Source organism: Oncorhynchus mykiss, chromosome 13, assembly GCF_013265735.2.
Source record: "Oncorhynchus mykiss isolate Arlee chromosome 13, USDA_OmykA_1.1, whole genome shotgun sequence".
In the NCBI taxonomy this organism is placed as follows: Eukaryota; Metazoa; Chordata; class Actinopteri; order Salmoniformes; family Salmonidae; genus Oncorhynchus; species Oncorhynchus mykiss.
The window spans coordinates 41,047,781-41,064,765 of record NC_048577.1 but is presented as its reverse complement, the minus strand read 5'-3'; the positions used below and the strand labels follow the sequence as shown (position 1 = coordinate 41,064,765).

Sequence of the window (16,985 nt, the reverse complement as noted above, 5' to 3'; positions counted from 1 at the left end):
GACTGGATATTTTAAAACAAATAATAATATTATGTCCCCCCACTACTTGAACCAAACATTGACTCCAAATCCTATACAAGTATATTAACAGTAAACTCACATAGATTTGTTACTCAAAGTCACATTCAAAGTCAAGTAAAATACATTACTCCGATTGAATCGCCACCCTAATCTTACATTTTAAATACTTTTGCAGATCACGCAGTCTCATTGTTGTTTGAAATAAATTATATTTAGTTTTTCATTCAGAATGAATTGTTCAATGATGTGGATTAAATGTATTTTTAAGGATTTTATTTATTAAATCCCAGTGTTGCAAGTAGACCAAATCATTAAAATGTTGTACAAAAGTGTTACTGTGCGTGAAGTTTAAAATGCATTCTGTCATTACAAAATTTGGAATGTGATATATTTGAACCCCCCCCCCCCCCCCAAAAAAAAACATCTACACACAAAAAAAACATTTCATGAATAAAAGATTGTCTTCCTCAAATGCAGTAGATGATGACGCAATCTTTACAAGCGATTATTATGGACCGTCCTCCCCTCAGTAACCTCTACTGGACTGGAGTTAACCTGCCCAGGACCAGATTAGTTCTGAAATGTACCTGGCTAAAGGGTGAGACACTTTCCTATGACTGGCTATCCCGAGTTGAACTCAGAGTTTATCTAATTTACTGAGGTAACTCCTCAAACCTTCGTAGGATACCCCTCTGGATCATGGTTGCCTTCCCCTGTTGTAGACATTGGCATCATTGGAACGTTGTTTGGCTGGTTGACTGGTATGAAATCATAATGTCCTTGTCTTTTCTTCATCATACAGAAGACTATCAGGACTACCAGGACAATGACCAGGGGAACAAATACAATCACCCAAATTATATAAATTATACTCGAGGAGCCACCTGAAGGGGAGGAAATAGAAGAAGAACAGGAGAGTTTAGACATGATTCAGACCAATTCTGTTTATAAATTGATTCAGGCTAGCTCGTGATCTAGGATTTGTGTTTCGCAATTCAGCTCTGTGGAATTGAATGCGATTAATCTTACTGAAAGAATATGAAGCATGTCTTATGACAACATGAATCACTACATCAGGGTTAGCTACGTTTCTACCATAACATGTCCCACAGTCGGTCAGTTATAATACCTTTCAGAGTTACTGTTGTTGTTCTGGTGGCCGTCCCAACTATATTCGTGGCAGTGCAGATGTAGATCCCAGCGTTGGTAGACGTAGCTGTGGTGATTCTAACAGTCCTCTGGCGCCCCTCAGTGGACAACTTCACATTGCGTGCAGCGGTGTAGTTCCACTTCATCTCAGGAGGAGGGTTCCCCTCAGCACTGCAGTTCAGAGACACATCACTGCCTGCACTCACCTCCACTGTGTCATTCCCTAGAAGGAACTTAGGAGCGTCTAAGAAGAAAGGAGGTGCTTTTAGAGTAGACCACTCAAAACGATGCAACTTATGGGATGTCAGATGGGTTGCCATGCAATTCAGTTGAGACTAAAATACAGTAACTTAAAAGGTTGTAAACAATTATGTAAAACCTGTCTCAATCACTATTAGGCCTATTCTACCTTTAAGATTGGTTAGAACAACGTAAAGCTGATAGCATGTGTCTCTAGAATTAGTTAAACGTTTGTAAAATAGTCCAATAATAACATACTTGAAGGATAGTAACAGGACTTACACAAGACGTCAATAACAAGCTTGTGAGAGGCTTGTCCATGTTTTTGATTTATGATCATGAAAAAGATCAAGATTAAAAGCCAACTCACAGTGCACAGTAATGCTGAGAGGTTCTGATGTCACTGTAGGATGGGGTTGTGGTCCCTCTGGTCCCAGGTCCAGTTCTGCTCTACATCTATACTGATCTCCATCATCATCTCTACTGGGGCTGATCATCAGAGTAGCTGACACATCCTCTGGTCTCTTACTGACGCTACTGTAAGTTACATTATCTAAGGGTTCATTCCCTTTGTTCCACTTCACAACCAGGTTCTGTAGAGGAGCGATGTTCTGAATGTCACACTGCAGCTGGTACTGTGTCCCCTCCACCATGGGACCAGAGTGGCTCAGAACAGAGATGGAGACGCTGTCTGGAGTCTCTGTAGACGAGGTCAACAATGTAAAAAACCCTCAATGCTGATATACAGTTAAATAGAAACATACCTTTCACATTCACAAGGAGGAAAATACTCACTGTAGAGAATGACTGGAAGTACTATTGAGGGTTGTTCGCCGTCAATGAGATTGATGTAGCATTTGGGTTCTATTGTCCAATCAGTAAGGTTATCCACAGTCCAGGTGACAACGTTGACATGTTCTTCTAAACGTTTACCTCCGAATGTGGCCTCCCAGCCCATCCCATCATGGTCTGTGGATGATGTGCTGCAGTTGACTGAGACTGAGTCTCCATATCTCACCACCACTCTGGGAGGGTTGAGCTCAAGAGGAAAGGTAACTACTGTAAAAACATACAAGAATGAAGACATCAATGTGAAATCCACATCAAATATAAACTGTTCTGCCTTGTGAGATAAGTGAGGGTGAATTAAATAATGTGAGCACAGAGATGAGCTGGAAAATACATTTTGGCTTGGCTGTTTCTGGAAGGGTGGTCATAGTTTCTGGAGTTGAGGGTGCTGTGGAGAGCATCGTTGGGTGTTGTTGTGGCGGTACATCTACTAAGACATGTATCTGCTTGGTGATGGAGCCCAGGCTATTTGTGACTGTGCAGTTGTAAGTTGCATTAGCTGTTACTCTGGAGATATTGAGAGTACGCAGGCGCCCCACAGTGATCTCATTGGCATTTCCCTCTGCAGTGTTGTTGGTCCACCTCAGCTCAGGAGGAGGGTTCCCCTCAGCACTGCAGTCCAGAGACACATCACTGCCTGCACTCACCTCCACTGTGTCATTCCCTAGAAGGAACTTAGGAGCGTCTAAGAAGAAAGGAGGTGCTTTTAGAGTAGACCACTCAAAACGATGCAACTTATGGGATGTCAGATGGGTTGCCATGCAATTCAGTTGAGACTAAAATACAGTAACTTAAAAGGTTGTAAACAATTATGTAAAACCTGTCTCAATCACTATTAGGCCTATTCTACCTTTAAGATTGGTTAGAACAACGTAAAGCTGATAGCATGTGTCTCTAGAATTAGTTAAACGTTTGTAAAATAGTCCAATAATAACATACTTGAAGGATAGTAACAGGACTTACACAAGATGTCAATAACAAACTTGTGAGAGGCTTGTCCATGTTTTTGATTTATGATCATGAAAAAGATCAAGATTAAAAGCCAACTCACAGTGCACAGTAATGCTGAGAGGTTCTGATGTCACTGTAGGATGGGGTTGTGGTCCCTCTGGTCCCAGGTCCAGTTCTGCTCTACATCTATACTGATCTCCATCATCATCTCTACTGGGGCTGATCATCAGAGTAGCTGACACATCCTCTGGTCTCTTACTGACGCTACTGTAAGTTACATTATCTAAGGGTTCATTCCCTTTGTTCCACTTCACAACCAGGTTCTGTAGAGGAGCGATGTTCTGAATGTCACACTGCAGCTGGTACTGTGTCCCCTCCACCATGGGACCAGAGTGGCTCAGAACAGAGATGGAGACGCTGTCTGGAGTCTCTGTAGACGAGGTCAACAATGTAAAAAACCCTCAATGCTGATATACAGTTAAATAGAAACATACCTTTCACATTCACAAGGAGGAAAATACTCACTGTAGAGAATGACTGGAAGTACTATTGAGGGTTGTTCGCCGTCAATGAGATTGATGTAGCATTTGGGTTCTATTGTCCAATCAGTAAGGTTATCCACAGTCCAGGTGACAACGTTGACATGTTCTTCTAAACGTTTACCTCCGAATGTGGCCTCCCAGCCCATCCCATCATGGTCTGTGGATGATGTGCTGCAGTTGACTGAGACTGAGTCTCCATATCTCACCACCACTCTGGGAGGGTTGAGCTCAAGAGGAAAGGTAACTACTGTAAAAACATACAAGAATGAAGACATCAATGTGAAATCCACATCAAATATAAACTGTTCTGCCTTGTGAGATAAGTGAGGGTGAATTAAATAATGTGAGCACAGAGATGAGCTGGAAAATACATTTTGGCTTGGCTGTTTCTGGAAGGGTGGTCATAGTTTCTGGAGTTGAGGGTGCTGTGGAGAGCATCGTTGGGTGTTGTTGTGGCGGTACATCTACTAAGACATGTATCTGCTTGGTGATGGAGCCCAGGCTATTTGTGACTGTGCAGTTGTAAGTTGCATTAGCTGTTACTCTGGAGATATTGAGAGTACGCAGGCGCCCCACAGTGATCTCATTGGCATTTCCCTCTGCAGTGTTGTTGGTCCACCTCAGCTCAGGAGGAGGGTTCCCCTCAGCACTGCAGTCCAGAGACACGTCACTGCCTGCACTCACCTCCACTATGTCATTTCCTGGAAGGAACTCAGGAGCGTCTGAGGAGAAAAGGAGGTGCTTTTAGAGTAGACCACTCAAAACGATGCAACTTATGGGATGTCAGATGGGTTGCCATGCAATTCAGTTGAGACTAAAATACAGTAACTTAAAAGGTTGTAAACAATTATGTAAAACCTGTCTCAATCACTATTAGGCCTATTCTACCTTTAAGATTGGTTAGAACAGCGTAAAGCTGATAGCATGTGTCTCTAGAATTAGTTAAACGTTTGTAAAATAGTCCAATAATAACATACTTGAAGGATAGAAACATGACTTACACAAGATGTCAATAACAAACTTGTGAGAGGCTTGTCCATGTTTTGATTTATGATCATGAAAAAGATCAAGATTAATAGCCAACTCACAGTGCACAGTAATGCTGAGAGGTTCTGATGTCACTGTAGGATGGGGTTGTGGTCCCTCTGGTCCCAGGTCCAGTTCTGCTCTACATCTATACTGATCTCCATCATCATCTCTACTGGGGCTGATCATCAGAGTAGCTGACACATCCTCTGGTCTCTTACTGACGCTACTGTAAGTTACATTATCTAAGAGTTCATTCCCTTTGTACCACTTCACAACCAGGTTCTGTAGAGGAGCGATGTTCTGAATGTTACACTGCAGCTGGTACTGTGTCCCCTCCACCATGGGACCAGAGTGGTTCAGAACAGAGATGGAGACGCTGTCTGGAGTCTCTGTAGACGAGGTCAACAATGTAAAAAACCCTCAATGCTGATATACAGTTAAATAGAAACATACCTTTCACATTCACAAGGAGGAAAATACTCACTGTAGAGAATGACTGGAAGTACTTTTGAGGGTTGTTCACCATCAATGAGATTGATGTAGCATTTGGGTTCTATTGTCCAATCAGTAAGGTTATCCACAGTCCAGGTGACAACGTTGACATGTTCTTCTAAACGTTTACCTCCGAATGTGGCCTCCCAGCCCATCCCATCATGGTCTGTGGATGATGTGCTGCAGTTGACTGAGACTGAGTCTCCATATCTCACCACCACTCTGGGAGGGTTGAGCTCAAGAGGAAAGGTAACTACTGTAAAAACATACAAGAATGAAGACATCAATGTGAAATCCACATCAAATATAAACTGTTCTGCCTTGTGAGATAAGTGAGGGTGAATTAAATAATGTGAGCACAGAGATGAGCTGGAAAATACATTTTGGCTTGGCTGTTCCTGGAAGGGTGGTCATAGTTTCTGGAGTTGAGGGTGCTGTGGAGAGCATCGTTGGGTGTTGTTGTGGAGGTACATCTACTAAGACATGTATCTGCTTGGTGATGGAGCCCAGGCTATTTGTGACTGTGCAGTTGTAAGTTGCATTAGCTGTTACTCTGGAGATATTGAGAGTACGCAGGCGCCCCACAGTGATCTCATTGGCATTTCCCTCTGCAGTGTTGTTGGTCCACCTCAGCTCAGGAGGAGGGTTCCCCTCAGCACTGCAGTCCAGAGACACGTCACTGCCTGCACTCACCTCCACTATGTCATTTCCTGGAAGGAACTCAGGAGCGTCTGAGGAGAAAAGGAGGTGCTTTTAGAGTAGACCACTCAAAACGATGCAACTTATGGGATGTCAGATGGGTTGCCATGCAATTCAGTTGAGACTAAAATACAGTAACTTAAAAGGTTGTAAACAATTATGTAAAACCTGTCTCAATCACTATTAGGCCTATTCTACCTTTAAGATTGGTTAGAACAGCGTAAAGCTGATAGCATGTGTCTCTAGAATTAGTTAAACGTTTGTAAAATAGTCCAATAATAACATACTTGAAGGATAGAAACATGACTTACACAAGATGTCAATAACAAACTTGTGAGAGGCTTGTCCATGTTTTGATTTATGATCATGAAAAAGATCAAGATTAATAGCCAACTCACAGTGCACAGTAATGCTGAGAGGTTCTGATGTCACTGTAGGATGGGGTTGTGGTCCCTCTGGTCCCAGGTCCAGTTCTGCTCTACATCTATACTGATCTCCATCATCATCTCTACTGGGGCTGATCATCAGAGTAGCTGACACATCCTCTGGTCTCTTACTGACGCTACTGTAAGTTACATTATCTAAGGGTTCATTCCCTTTGTACCACTTCACAACCAGGTTCTGTAGAGGAGCGATGTTCTGAATGTCACACTGCAGCTGGTACTGTGTCCCCTCCACCATGGGACCAGAGTGGCTCAGAACAGAGATGGAGACTCTGTCTGGAGTCTCTGTAGACGAGGTGAACAATGTAAAAAACCCTCAATGCTGATATACAGTTAAATAGAAACATACCTTTCACATTCACAAGGAGGAAAATACTCACTGTAGAGAATGACTGGAAGTACTATTGAGAGTTGTTGGCCGTCAATGAGAGTGATGTAGCATTTGGGTTCTATTGTCCAATCAGTAAGGTTATACACAGTCCAGGTGACAACGTTGACATCAAAACCTGAACCCCCGAATGTGGCCTCCCAGCCCATCCCCTCATGGTCTGTGGATGATGTGCTGCAGTTGACTGAGACTGAGTCTCCATATCTCACCACCACTCTGGGAGGGTTGAGCTCAAGAGGAAAGGTAACTACTGTAAAAACATACAAGAATGAAGACATCAATGTGAAATCCACATCAAATATAAACTGTTCTGCCTTGTGAGATAAGTGAGGGTGAATTAAATAATGTGAGCACAGAGAAGAGCTGTAAAATACATTTTGACTTGGCTGTTGCTGGAGGGTGGTCATAGTTCCTGGAGTTAAGGGTGCTGTGAGGAAAATATTACGTAATGTTGTTGATGATCTCAGCTCTTCTTAAATGTGTTGAAAGGGGATTTGCCTTGCCCAAAATATTCAGATGTTATTTCCTATTGTGCAAGCACAGTCCCCAAATCCAGAACAAATTCAAGAAAGCGTACAGTATTATATAGAGCCATTATGACATGGAACTCCGTTCCTTCTCATATTACTGAAATAAACAGCAAACCTGGTTTCAAAAAACAGACAGAGCACATCTCACTGCACAACGCCTCCCCCCTATTTGACCTAGATAGTTTGTGTGTATATGTATTGATATGTAGGCTGTGTGTGCCCTTTTTTTTCAATTAATGTCTAAAATGACATGCCCAAGTCTAACTGCCTGTAGCTCAGGCCCTGAAGCAAGGATATGCATATTATTGGTACCATTTGAAAGGAAACACTTTGAAGTTTGTGCTAATGGGGAATGTAGGAGAATATAACACAATAGATGGTAAAAGCTTGTACAATAAAAAAAACTGTTATTTTGTATTTTTTTTGTACCATTATCTTTGAAATGCAAGAGAAAGGCCATAATGTATTATTCCAGCCCAGGTGCAATTTAGATTGGCCACTAGATGGCAGCAGTGATGTGCAAAGTTTTAGACTTAACCAATGAAGCATTGCATTTCTTTTCAAAATGTTGTCTCAAGAATGCCCAAATGTGCCTAATTTGTTTATTAATAACTTTTCATGTTCAAAATTGTGCACTCTCCTCAAACAATAGCATGGTATTCTTTCACTGTAATAGCTACTGTAAATTGGACAGTGCAGTTAGATCAACAAGAATTGAAGCTTTCTGCCAATATCAGATATGTCTATGTCCTGGGAAATGTTCTTGTTTCTTACAACCTCATGCTAATCGCATTAGCCTACGTTAGCTCAACCATCCCGTGGACGGGACACTGATCCCGAAGACATTTTTAAAGTATGTAGTTCTGTCCTTGAGCTGTTCTTGTCTATTAATGTTCTGTATAATGTCATGTCTTTTGCAAAAGCAGCAGATAAATGGGGATCCTAATAAAATACCCACGATACACAGTATATCATGGAACAACAATTGCTTAAAAGGGCACTGAAAAGCACATAGTCCATCCCTATGTGTTCCAAAATGAAGGTCAAAGGATTCTTATTTTTGACAATGGTGGATCTGTCAAAAATGGAGCATCCATAGGTTAGCACATACAAGACAAACTACCATACTAACAACAATGCACCTCACCCACCATCAGTGGTTTTCAGAAGTCATTTACATTGCTCTCAATGTTGCACAGCATGGACATTCACACCCACCACACCCGTTTAGACAATGTCATATCACTCAATGACGTCAACAGTGTCCGTGTTTTACCTGAGTGAGTGTAAGTGTATTTCTTGTGATTTTATGTTATTATATAATTGTATTCTTTAATTAGGGTCATGAGTTGTTCCTATCCATGTGACCTGACCAGGAAAAACTCAGGGCCCTGTCTACTGATGACTGTTACCTTATTGCGTTATTGCTACATATCAATATTCATTTTTTTATTGCTCATGAAATACTTAATTTCTTGAGTTTAATTGCTCTCAAATGTTAGTCTTCAAATTGACCATTGTGGGGTTAAAACTAATTTCCTTTATCAACAATCAACTTCCGTTCAAGTTCGGTTAGTGGGAGGTGAGCACATGTTTAAGTACCACCCTGGGAGACAGAAAACAGTTACTATATCACCAGAGTAGATAATAACTACGGTCAACATAAACATAATCCACACAGATATCACAACAATAGATATTAATAGATAAGTATGGAACAAATTAAACACTCACTTCCATGTAACAGCATGAGCATGAGCATGAGGAGGCCCAACATCCTCTGGAGTGAGATCATGGTAGTTCTCTGCTGAGCAAGGTGGGGGTGATGCTGAGCAAGGTGAGGGGGATGGGGGATGTCGTAAGAGAGGATGCCCTAAGAGAGGATGCTGATGGTCCACCCGTTGGTCCAGGCTCGGTCTTAACACTGTGATAATGCCAGTTACTGTATCTCAGACAGAGAGCTTACTGTGTGAAGCAAGTGTTTCGAAGAGGAAATTCAAACCCTGCCCTGATGCTGAGCAAAGAGGAAACTGCTAAAACGGAAACATGACATCGTGGTTGAAAAAGTACCCAACTGTCATACTTGAGTAAAAGTAAAGGTACCCTTGTAGAAAATGTAAAGGTACCCTTGTAGAAAATTTAAAGGCACCCTTGTAGAAAATTTAAAGGCACCCTTATAGAAAATGACTCAAGTGAAAGTCACCCAGTAAAGTCCTACTTGAGTATAAGTAAAAAAGTATTTGGTTTTTAATAAACTTAAGTATCAAAAGTAAAAGTATAAATAATTTCAAATGTCTTATATTAAGCAAACCAGAAGGCACAATTTTCTTGTTTTTTATTTAAATTTACAGATAGCCAGGGGCACACTCCAACACTCAGACATAATTTACAAACAAAGCATTTGTGTTTAGTGAGTCTGCCAGATCAGATGCAGTAGAGATGACCAGGGATTTTCTCTTTATGTGTGTGAATTAGACCATTTTCCTGTCCTGGTAAGCATTCAAAATGTAACAATTACTTTTGGGTGTCAGGGAAAACGTATGGAGTAAAAAGTACATTATTTTCTTCAAGAATGTAATAAAGTAAAAGTCAGATTCCCCATAAATCGACTTACTTACTTACTTTAAAGTATTTTTACTTTAAGTACTTTACACCACTGCATCAAACCACAAAGTCAGTTCTCATAAGCAAAATAAACAGACTTCTAACTCACCGTGTGGTGTGTGTATGTGTGTGCATGTGTGTGTATGTGTGTGAGAGGATAGATAGATAATATCAAAAAGTAATGTTCAAACATTGTTTTGCAATTTTTTATTAAATAAATACATTGCAGTTAGAATACAATTCCACATGTTGTGTTGGCATGTCAGTCTTACGCTGTCTTATTAACATACCTGTTTAACATATAAGAACTTCATTAACAACCTTCCTCATCCATGACGGAACCATAACATTACCCTGATGCCTGATGGACATGTGTGTTTAACACAGGAGGCTGCTGAGGGGAGGACGGCTCATAATAATGGCTGGAACAGAGTGAATGGAATGGCATCAAACACAAGGAAACCATGTTTGATGTATTTTAAACTATTCCACTCCGGCCATTACCACGAACCCGTCCTCCCCAATTAAGGTGCCACCAATGGGGAGAGGGTTAGGTGGGTTTGATCATCATGGTGACTGTTTTGAGGGAGTAGGAGCCCCCGTGGAACTCTGCCCAGTAAACCCCGTCCTGGTAGCGGCTGCGGTAGTGACCCCCTCGATACCACACGCCGTTTAAGTTGGAGTGGGCACACATGTGGTACCACCAGCCCCCCTTCTGGAAGTGGGCACAGTTCCCTAATGAGGAAATGGAGAGAGAAACCAACTCATCAAGCCAAACCTGGGTGTTCAAACAGGCAGCCATGAAAAGAGGCAGAAATGAAAAAAGAGAGAGGGTAGTACAGAGTGAGAGAGGATTCACCTGAATAAGCATCCTTATCCTTGTCCAGAGTTGTAAAGGCTTTGTCATTGTGCCAGGACATTGAGTCTCCAGCGTTGCCTTGGTATTCCCCCAGCCTCAGACGGTACCAGTCGCTCTCAGGCTCCAGGCGGAAGCTGTCGTACTCTGCAAACACCTGGCGGCCCTGCCAGTCCTCCATGGCCACCCGAAGCTTGTAGTGGGCCTGCTTGGTCAGCCAGTAGAGGTGCTCCAGACCCAGCCAGTACTCTCCATCCAGGTTCCCAAAGCCTTGCTGTGGTGGAGTACGACAGATAGTTTAGGGTTATGTTCACTGTAGCAATAGTTTTCATGACTTCTGTGGTGTTTAACCATCCTCAACTGAAGGATACTCTTGAGTCTCTGAGCTCTAATACCAGCTGTTTTTCTGGTTTTATAGCCCACTGTGATGGTTGTCAATTACAGTAACTATACAGCTCATGTTTCATCACATATAATCAGCTGAAATGAAAGGCAAATGGAGGAGGGGAAAGGATTATGGGTCTGCAGTGCACACACTCACTGTGTGTTTTGTATTGCAATGGTAATAGCACACTGATTGATGTCATAACAAGCTCTTGAGCGCTTCACTTTTAGTGGCTCACTGCAAACTGGAGGTGAGAGCACCTTGTACTGCTCCCAGGTCCTGAAGAAGTTGACTGAACCGTCCTGTCTCCTCTGGATGACGGTCCAGCCTCCCTGGGCCTTGGTCTGTTCACACCAGGCCTGCAGAAGCCGGTTGGCGCTCTGTGGACGCAGCAGGTAGATCCCATTGGTGGTCTCGCCCGAGTCCAGCACATGCTGGCAGTCCCTCCAGGGTCCTGAGGTACAGAGATGGTGTAGGTATGTGGCTCACAAAGGCAGTTAGGATTTCGGAACATACCTGGGTTCAAATAGTCATAATTGTGCTCGATTGAGCCTGTCTGGTGCAATGGAACTAATGGAAGTCCAAACTCCGCCCACCTGCCACTAGGCAGGCTCAACCAACTGCTGGAAATGAGGGAGTGAGTATGTGAGTATGAGACATGTAATGGGGAGAGTGGTCTGGAATTGTGTTTGTTTTAGAGCCAACAGGGTCACAGATACATGTTTTCTCGCTTTGCTTCAGCTTATCTCTTTACTGCCCGAAGACATTCTTTCACCACACATGTTGTATGTCTTATGTCACACTGGGAGAGATAAGCGTACACCGCAGGAGCGGACACAGAAAGCCTGTCCATACAAGGTGGTGTCACCCATCTGAATGCTCTGCCTTGTAATCTTACACATTCCAGTTGTGCGCACACCGTGCATTGTATGGGGGTATCGCCTTGTAATTCAAGGTTACATAGCAGTGTCCTAAAGAGGGCTGTGATTAGGGTGTGTGTTTGTTAGGGTGGCTTGATGTGTGTGTGTGTGTGTGTGTGTGTGTGTGTGTGTGTGTGTGTGTGTGTGCGTGTGTACTGCTGGTAAATTAGATTTTTTTAGATTCAAACATATTTTAATTTGGAATTTATCCTAATCGCTCTTTCTAAAGAGGAGGTGCTGACAAATCTTATTATTGGTGCCAAATTCTGGATTAGCTACTTTTTATGGTTTATTTCCTAAAATCGAGGATTATATTTTGGCCCATTTGATTGTTATTTATAACAAATATTATTGATGAATTTGCAAATGTTATATCAAAGTCAAACCTTGTGTGTGTGTTACTCATTAACAAAGCCCCTTCTCTACTCTGATGAGAACAGCTGGCAGTTATTAGACATTGTTTAGGCATTCCCAGAGAGATAAAGTCCTATCAGCGGGTCAGTGACTCCCCGAGCTTCTGCACAGTGTCTTCTGGAGTGTAAATAACACTGGCAAAATACTGACACTGTTTCAAAACACAAACTCAAGGTCTGAACAGCAAACAATGAAGCATTTGAAGGGCCAAAAGAAAACAGCTTAATGTTCTGATTGTTGTCAGACGTGTCAGTGAAAAACAATATCGAAACAAAGCAGGAACCAATGAGATATGCGATGTATTGACTGAAATAGAAACAAGGTGTTATAATGTGTGATAACGCTGCCCGGGGAAGATACACAGTGTTACTCTTTCACACGGTCTTTGAAAGACAGACTTTCATTCCTACATAGACAGTGTTGGTTAAGCTGAAAGCGCCGTTGGCAGTTGTAAGCTCTGAGGGTGCAGTGATTTACCTGGGCTCTTAGTGACAGGGAAGCTTATGAAGGGGGCGTCGGTAGGGGTGTCGGCCATGGTGGTGGGGAGCACCTTTGTCCCCTGCAGGGGTTCTCTCTCCTCCTGTGGCTGTAGTGGAGGGGCGCCCTGGTCTCTCTGAACATCATTAGCCATCTCCTTGGACTCTGAGCTGTCATTCAGGGGCCCACTGGACTGGATACTCAGGGGTTCAGAGGTCATCTGTCCAATGCAACATAAATATATAAAGAATTTTGTACAGAGCATTGTGGGTACTGTAGTATGTTATGGTACCACTTTAGCTGCATGGGTCAGGGTCAGTGCTTGAGAACAATGCCAGTGGTTAGATAAATGCAGAGCTCCCCCTACCTGTGGAGGTGGGGTAGTGTTCTTGGTGGCCTGGCACAGCTTCTCCAGCCGGGCGATGAGCTGACTCTGGTTGCTCATCATGGAGGTGAGGGCTCCATACTTCTTCTCCAGCTCCCTGTAACTAGTGGAGATCTGCAGCATCTGGGATGTTGGTCCACCATGACCGAGCAACAGACAACGGGCCAATCAGGGATGTATCAAGGTGCTACATGCCTGTCATCAATAGGTAAAGGATACTAAGACGGTAAAGAGCAGTAGTAGGAGCAGGTATACAGTTATATGATTCTAACTTCCCTCCTTATGAACACGGCTGTTCCCACAATGCTCTCTGTCTGATTACCTGTGCGGTAGCGTTGAGCAGTAGGTTCTCGACCCGCCTCTGTTTGACCACCTGGTCCTTCTTGTACATAACCTCGTGCAGCAGCTGGGCATAGAGCTGGGCGATGCGGGAGTTCATGCTGCCGCTCTCTTTCCGTAGCGCCCGTACCTCCGTAACCAGGGCCCCCTCCTGCTCCAGCTGGCCTCTCAGCTTCTCCAGCTGTTCCTGCTGACGGTTCAACTCCCCCCGCAGAGCCTTTACCTCTGAGTGGTTGGCGGCGCCGGTGGTGGACTCGGTGCTCACGCACAGCGCCCCCTTCAGTTTTTGCTGGGGAACAATGAATGTGTAGGAGCAGCGGCCTGCTTTTAGCTCTGAGGAGCGGGACGGGCGCTTTTGGGACTCTTCCTTCCGCCCCCCCACCTCAGGCATGACTAGGAGGAGCCCCAGCAACAGAGACAGGCCAATAGTCAGCTGCTTCTCCATCTACCTGTTCAACTGCTCTTCTGTCCATGGAAATAAGCAGTGATAGAGATTCATTAGCAGATTTCCCCAATAAAACATGACAACTCTTTATCTAGAACATGTAGAGATGTATTCATTCAGTAAAAATAGCTTTTCCCCATTTCAAACAACTATAATTGTACACCAACAAGTACATCACAGTCAGACAGTGGCCACACAGATGCAAAATTCCATCCAGGCATTTTCAGTGGAAAGCAGAGCATGTAAAAGTGCTACCACAATATCTAAGATGCAGCTCAGACTGTCTCTCAAGCATTGACAGCCCACCAGATGTTCCCCTGGAAGGTGAAAGTTAACACCCTTAACACTGTCTGCCTAGCTGGAATTTATTAGCAAGTCAGAACTGGGGTGACAATGGTCGACAAAACTCAGAGTCAACTCACACTTCTATCCCATTGATCAACACAATCCTTCCAGGGTCAACTCTGGCTACCACCATTGTCAACACCGTAAACACCATTATCACCTCAACATTGACACAACACACTATATTTGCAGGGGTCACTACTCCTCAACCTCAGTGAAACACATTATTGGTACCAACAAGTGTCTGTAAGTAAACTGGAATACCAAAGAAAAAGAATACATCACATGATTGCCAAATGGTAGTGTCAGAAGCCCTGTACCATATCGCCAAACATGAACCATTGATCATCTATCATTATAATAGCAGCACTGTTGTTATTAAATCGGAAAGGGGATCCTATCTTTGTAACTTTCAAAGTGAGGGAGCATGACTTACCTCAGTCCTGTTCAGAGGTATAGAGTCAGTTGGCAAACTCTGTCAGCTGTGTTCCTGTGTGTATCCCAGAATCCCGAGCTCCAATGGGTACAGAATGGACTTCTTTAAAGCATCCGCATCTAGAATCCAGATGTCAGGACTATTGGACCTTTCCTTAGCATTGCCTCAGAATGGTCTACTGCCTCAGAATTGCCTCCCAATGAGAAAGTCCACTGCTGTGGCTGTAGCATGCAGCCCGGCGACCCTTTTTCCTGGTGTGTCTGAGCCTCACAGAGACAGGCAGACCAGAGAGACTGAGCTACAGTAAGAAAGACTCAAGGGAGAAATAGAACTACACACACCACTGATACACAACATCTTTTCAGCAGCAAGACCTCCCCCTCACTTCATCCCTGTCACAGGCCCTCTAAACAAAGAGAGACATAATTACAAACTACCCTAATGACACCCCCCCCCCCCCCCCCCCCCCCCTCTCTCTCCCCTCCCATCCTCTCAACTCAGCTGCCTCTGGCCCTCAGTGCAGGAGGCAGGAGCCCTCTCTCTGTCTCGGCCCGTTGCCTCCCTTCAGCCTGCTGTTCTCTCACAGAGGCCTACTCCCAGGCGGTCCATCTGTTTACTGTAGTTCAGCTTGAAAAGGTAGCCTACGAGTAATCAATATAATTTATTGAACCATGCCAAACATAAAAACAATACATTGAGGGTTATAATATGGATAAGATGCAGATGAAGGTGAATATCCACCGTTATGACGAGGAACAATTCTGTCAGTCATCCTGGATAGTCTCTTTCAACTGCTGTGTGCTAGTAGATACGGGTCAGACGGCATTTCATCTGAAAAGGACCCATGAGCGCAACATGTGAAGTCTACAGGAGCATGTCAAACCTGGTGTCAAATGAAAGTTAAGAGTCTATGGTTTTACAAATGAAGGCATATATACATTTTCCAACCATATTCATCCGAAAAATGTGGAATAAGCGAAGGTTTTCATTTCTGGTCAAACAGATGGAAAATGGGTCTTAGAAATCATCTACAAGAAAAAGTATTAAAAGGTATTAGAAATGCATCAAAACAACAATAATGTAAAGACCTCTGCCAATGAATATCAACACTTATATTTTGTCGTTTAGATTACATTCCTTCTGCCTTGTAATTCCGTTACCAAAAACCTCTAGGGAGGATAATGAAAGGTCACAGAAGTAACAAGTAAAGGTAGACCTACCAATTAGTTACAGTGTTTTTACTGAGATCAAGTTTGTTTATGAATTATTAAGTGATTAAAACTATACCAGGCGGTGTCAGAGGAAGGCCCAAGAAATTGTCAAAAAATCAGCCACCCAAGCCACAGACTGATCTCTCTGCTACCGCACGGCAAACGGTACCGATGCAAGTCAGGAACCACCAGGAGCCTGAACAGCTTCCACCCCCAACCCATAAGACTTCTAAACAAGACTGCTAAATAGCTAGTCAAATGGTTACCCGGACTACCTGCATTAACCCTTGTTGCACCAACTCTCTTACACTGACTCTATGCACACACACTAGACTCTACCCACACACTCACATATATTTACACTGACTCTATGCACACACACTAGACTCTACCCACACACTCACATATATTTACACTGACTCTATGCACACACACTAGACTCTACCCAAACACTCACATATATTTACACTGACTCTATGCACACACACTAGACTCTACCCAAACACTCACATATATTTACACTGACTCTATGCACACACACTAGACTCTACCCAAACACTCACATATATTTACACTGACTCTAAGCACGCACACTAGACTCTACCCAAACACTCACATATATTTACACTGACTCTATGCACACACACTAGACTCTACCCAAACACTCACATATATTTACACTGACTCTATGCACACACACTAGACTCTACCCAAACACTCACATATATTTACACTGACTCTATGCACACACACTAGACTCTACCCAAACACTCACATATATTTACACTGACTCTATGCACACACACTAGACTCTACCCAAACACTCACATATATT

The 16,985-nt window shown here is 43.2% G+C and overlaps 2 protein-coding genes across 2 annotated transcripts; both read right to left on the bottom strand.

The window, feature by feature from the left end:
• Positions 1–279: 279 nt before the first annotated feature.
• Positions 280–9,337, bottom strand: LOC110486375 (hemicentin-1). The gene is made up of 14 exons (XM_021557914.2): positions 9,068–9,337; positions 6,796–7,053; positions 6,371–6,700; positions 5,654–6,004; positions 5,266–5,529; positions 4,841–5,170; positions 4,124–4,474; positions 3,736–3,999; positions 3,311–3,640; positions 2,594–2,944; positions 2,206–2,469; positions 1,781–2,110; positions 1,151–1,414; positions 280–905 (listed from the first exon to the last, which is right to left on the bottom strand). Exons 1-14 carry the CDS (start codon positions 9,126–9,128, stop codon positions 691–693), a joined length of 3,963 nt encoding a protein of 1,320 aa, XP_021413589.2. The 5' UTR covers positions 9,129–9,337; the 3' UTR covers positions 280–690.
• Positions 9,338–10,116: 779 nt separating this feature from the next.
• angptl6 (angiopoietin-like 6) lies at positions 10,117–15,322 on the bottom strand. Its single transcript, XM_021557913.2, has 7 exons — positions 14,940–15,322; positions 13,697–14,178; positions 13,357–13,497; positions 12,990–13,209; positions 11,439–11,632; positions 10,797–11,067; positions 10,117–10,672 (listed from the first exon to the last, which is right to left on the bottom strand). Exons 2-7 carry the CDS (start codon positions 14,156–14,158, stop codon positions 10,488–10,490), a joined length of 1,473 nt encoding a protein of 490 aa, XP_021413588.2. The 5' UTR covers positions 14,159–14,178; positions 14,940–15,322; the 3' UTR covers positions 10,117–10,487.
• Positions 15,323–16,985: the final 1,663 nt, after the last annotated feature.

Coding starts and splice junctions, on each gene's coding strand:
- LOC110486375 (XM_021557914.2), bottom strand. CDS start 9,128: ATGATCTCACTCCAGAGGATGTTGGGCCTCCTCATGCTCATGCTCATG. Junction 5,530..5,653: donor AGGAACAGCCAAGCCAAAAT/GTATTTTCCAGC, acceptor ATGTTTTTACAG/TAGTTACCTTTCCTCTTGAG. Junction 2,111..2,205: donor ACTTCCAGTCATTCTCTACA/GTGAGTATTTTC, acceptor CCTCGTCTACAG/AGACTCCAGACAGCGTCTCC.
- angptl6 (XM_021557913.2), bottom strand. CDS start 14,158: ATGGAGAAGCAGCTGACTATTGGCCTGTCTCTGTTGCTGGGGCTCCTC. Junction 13,210..13,356: donor ACACTACCCCACCTCCACAG/GTAGGGGGAGCT, acceptor TGCATTGGACAG/ATGACCTCTGAACCCCTGAG. Junction 11,068..11,438: donor GGACCTGGGAGCAGTACAAG/GTGCTCTCACCT, acceptor ACTCCACCACAG/CAAGGCTTTGGGAACCTGGA.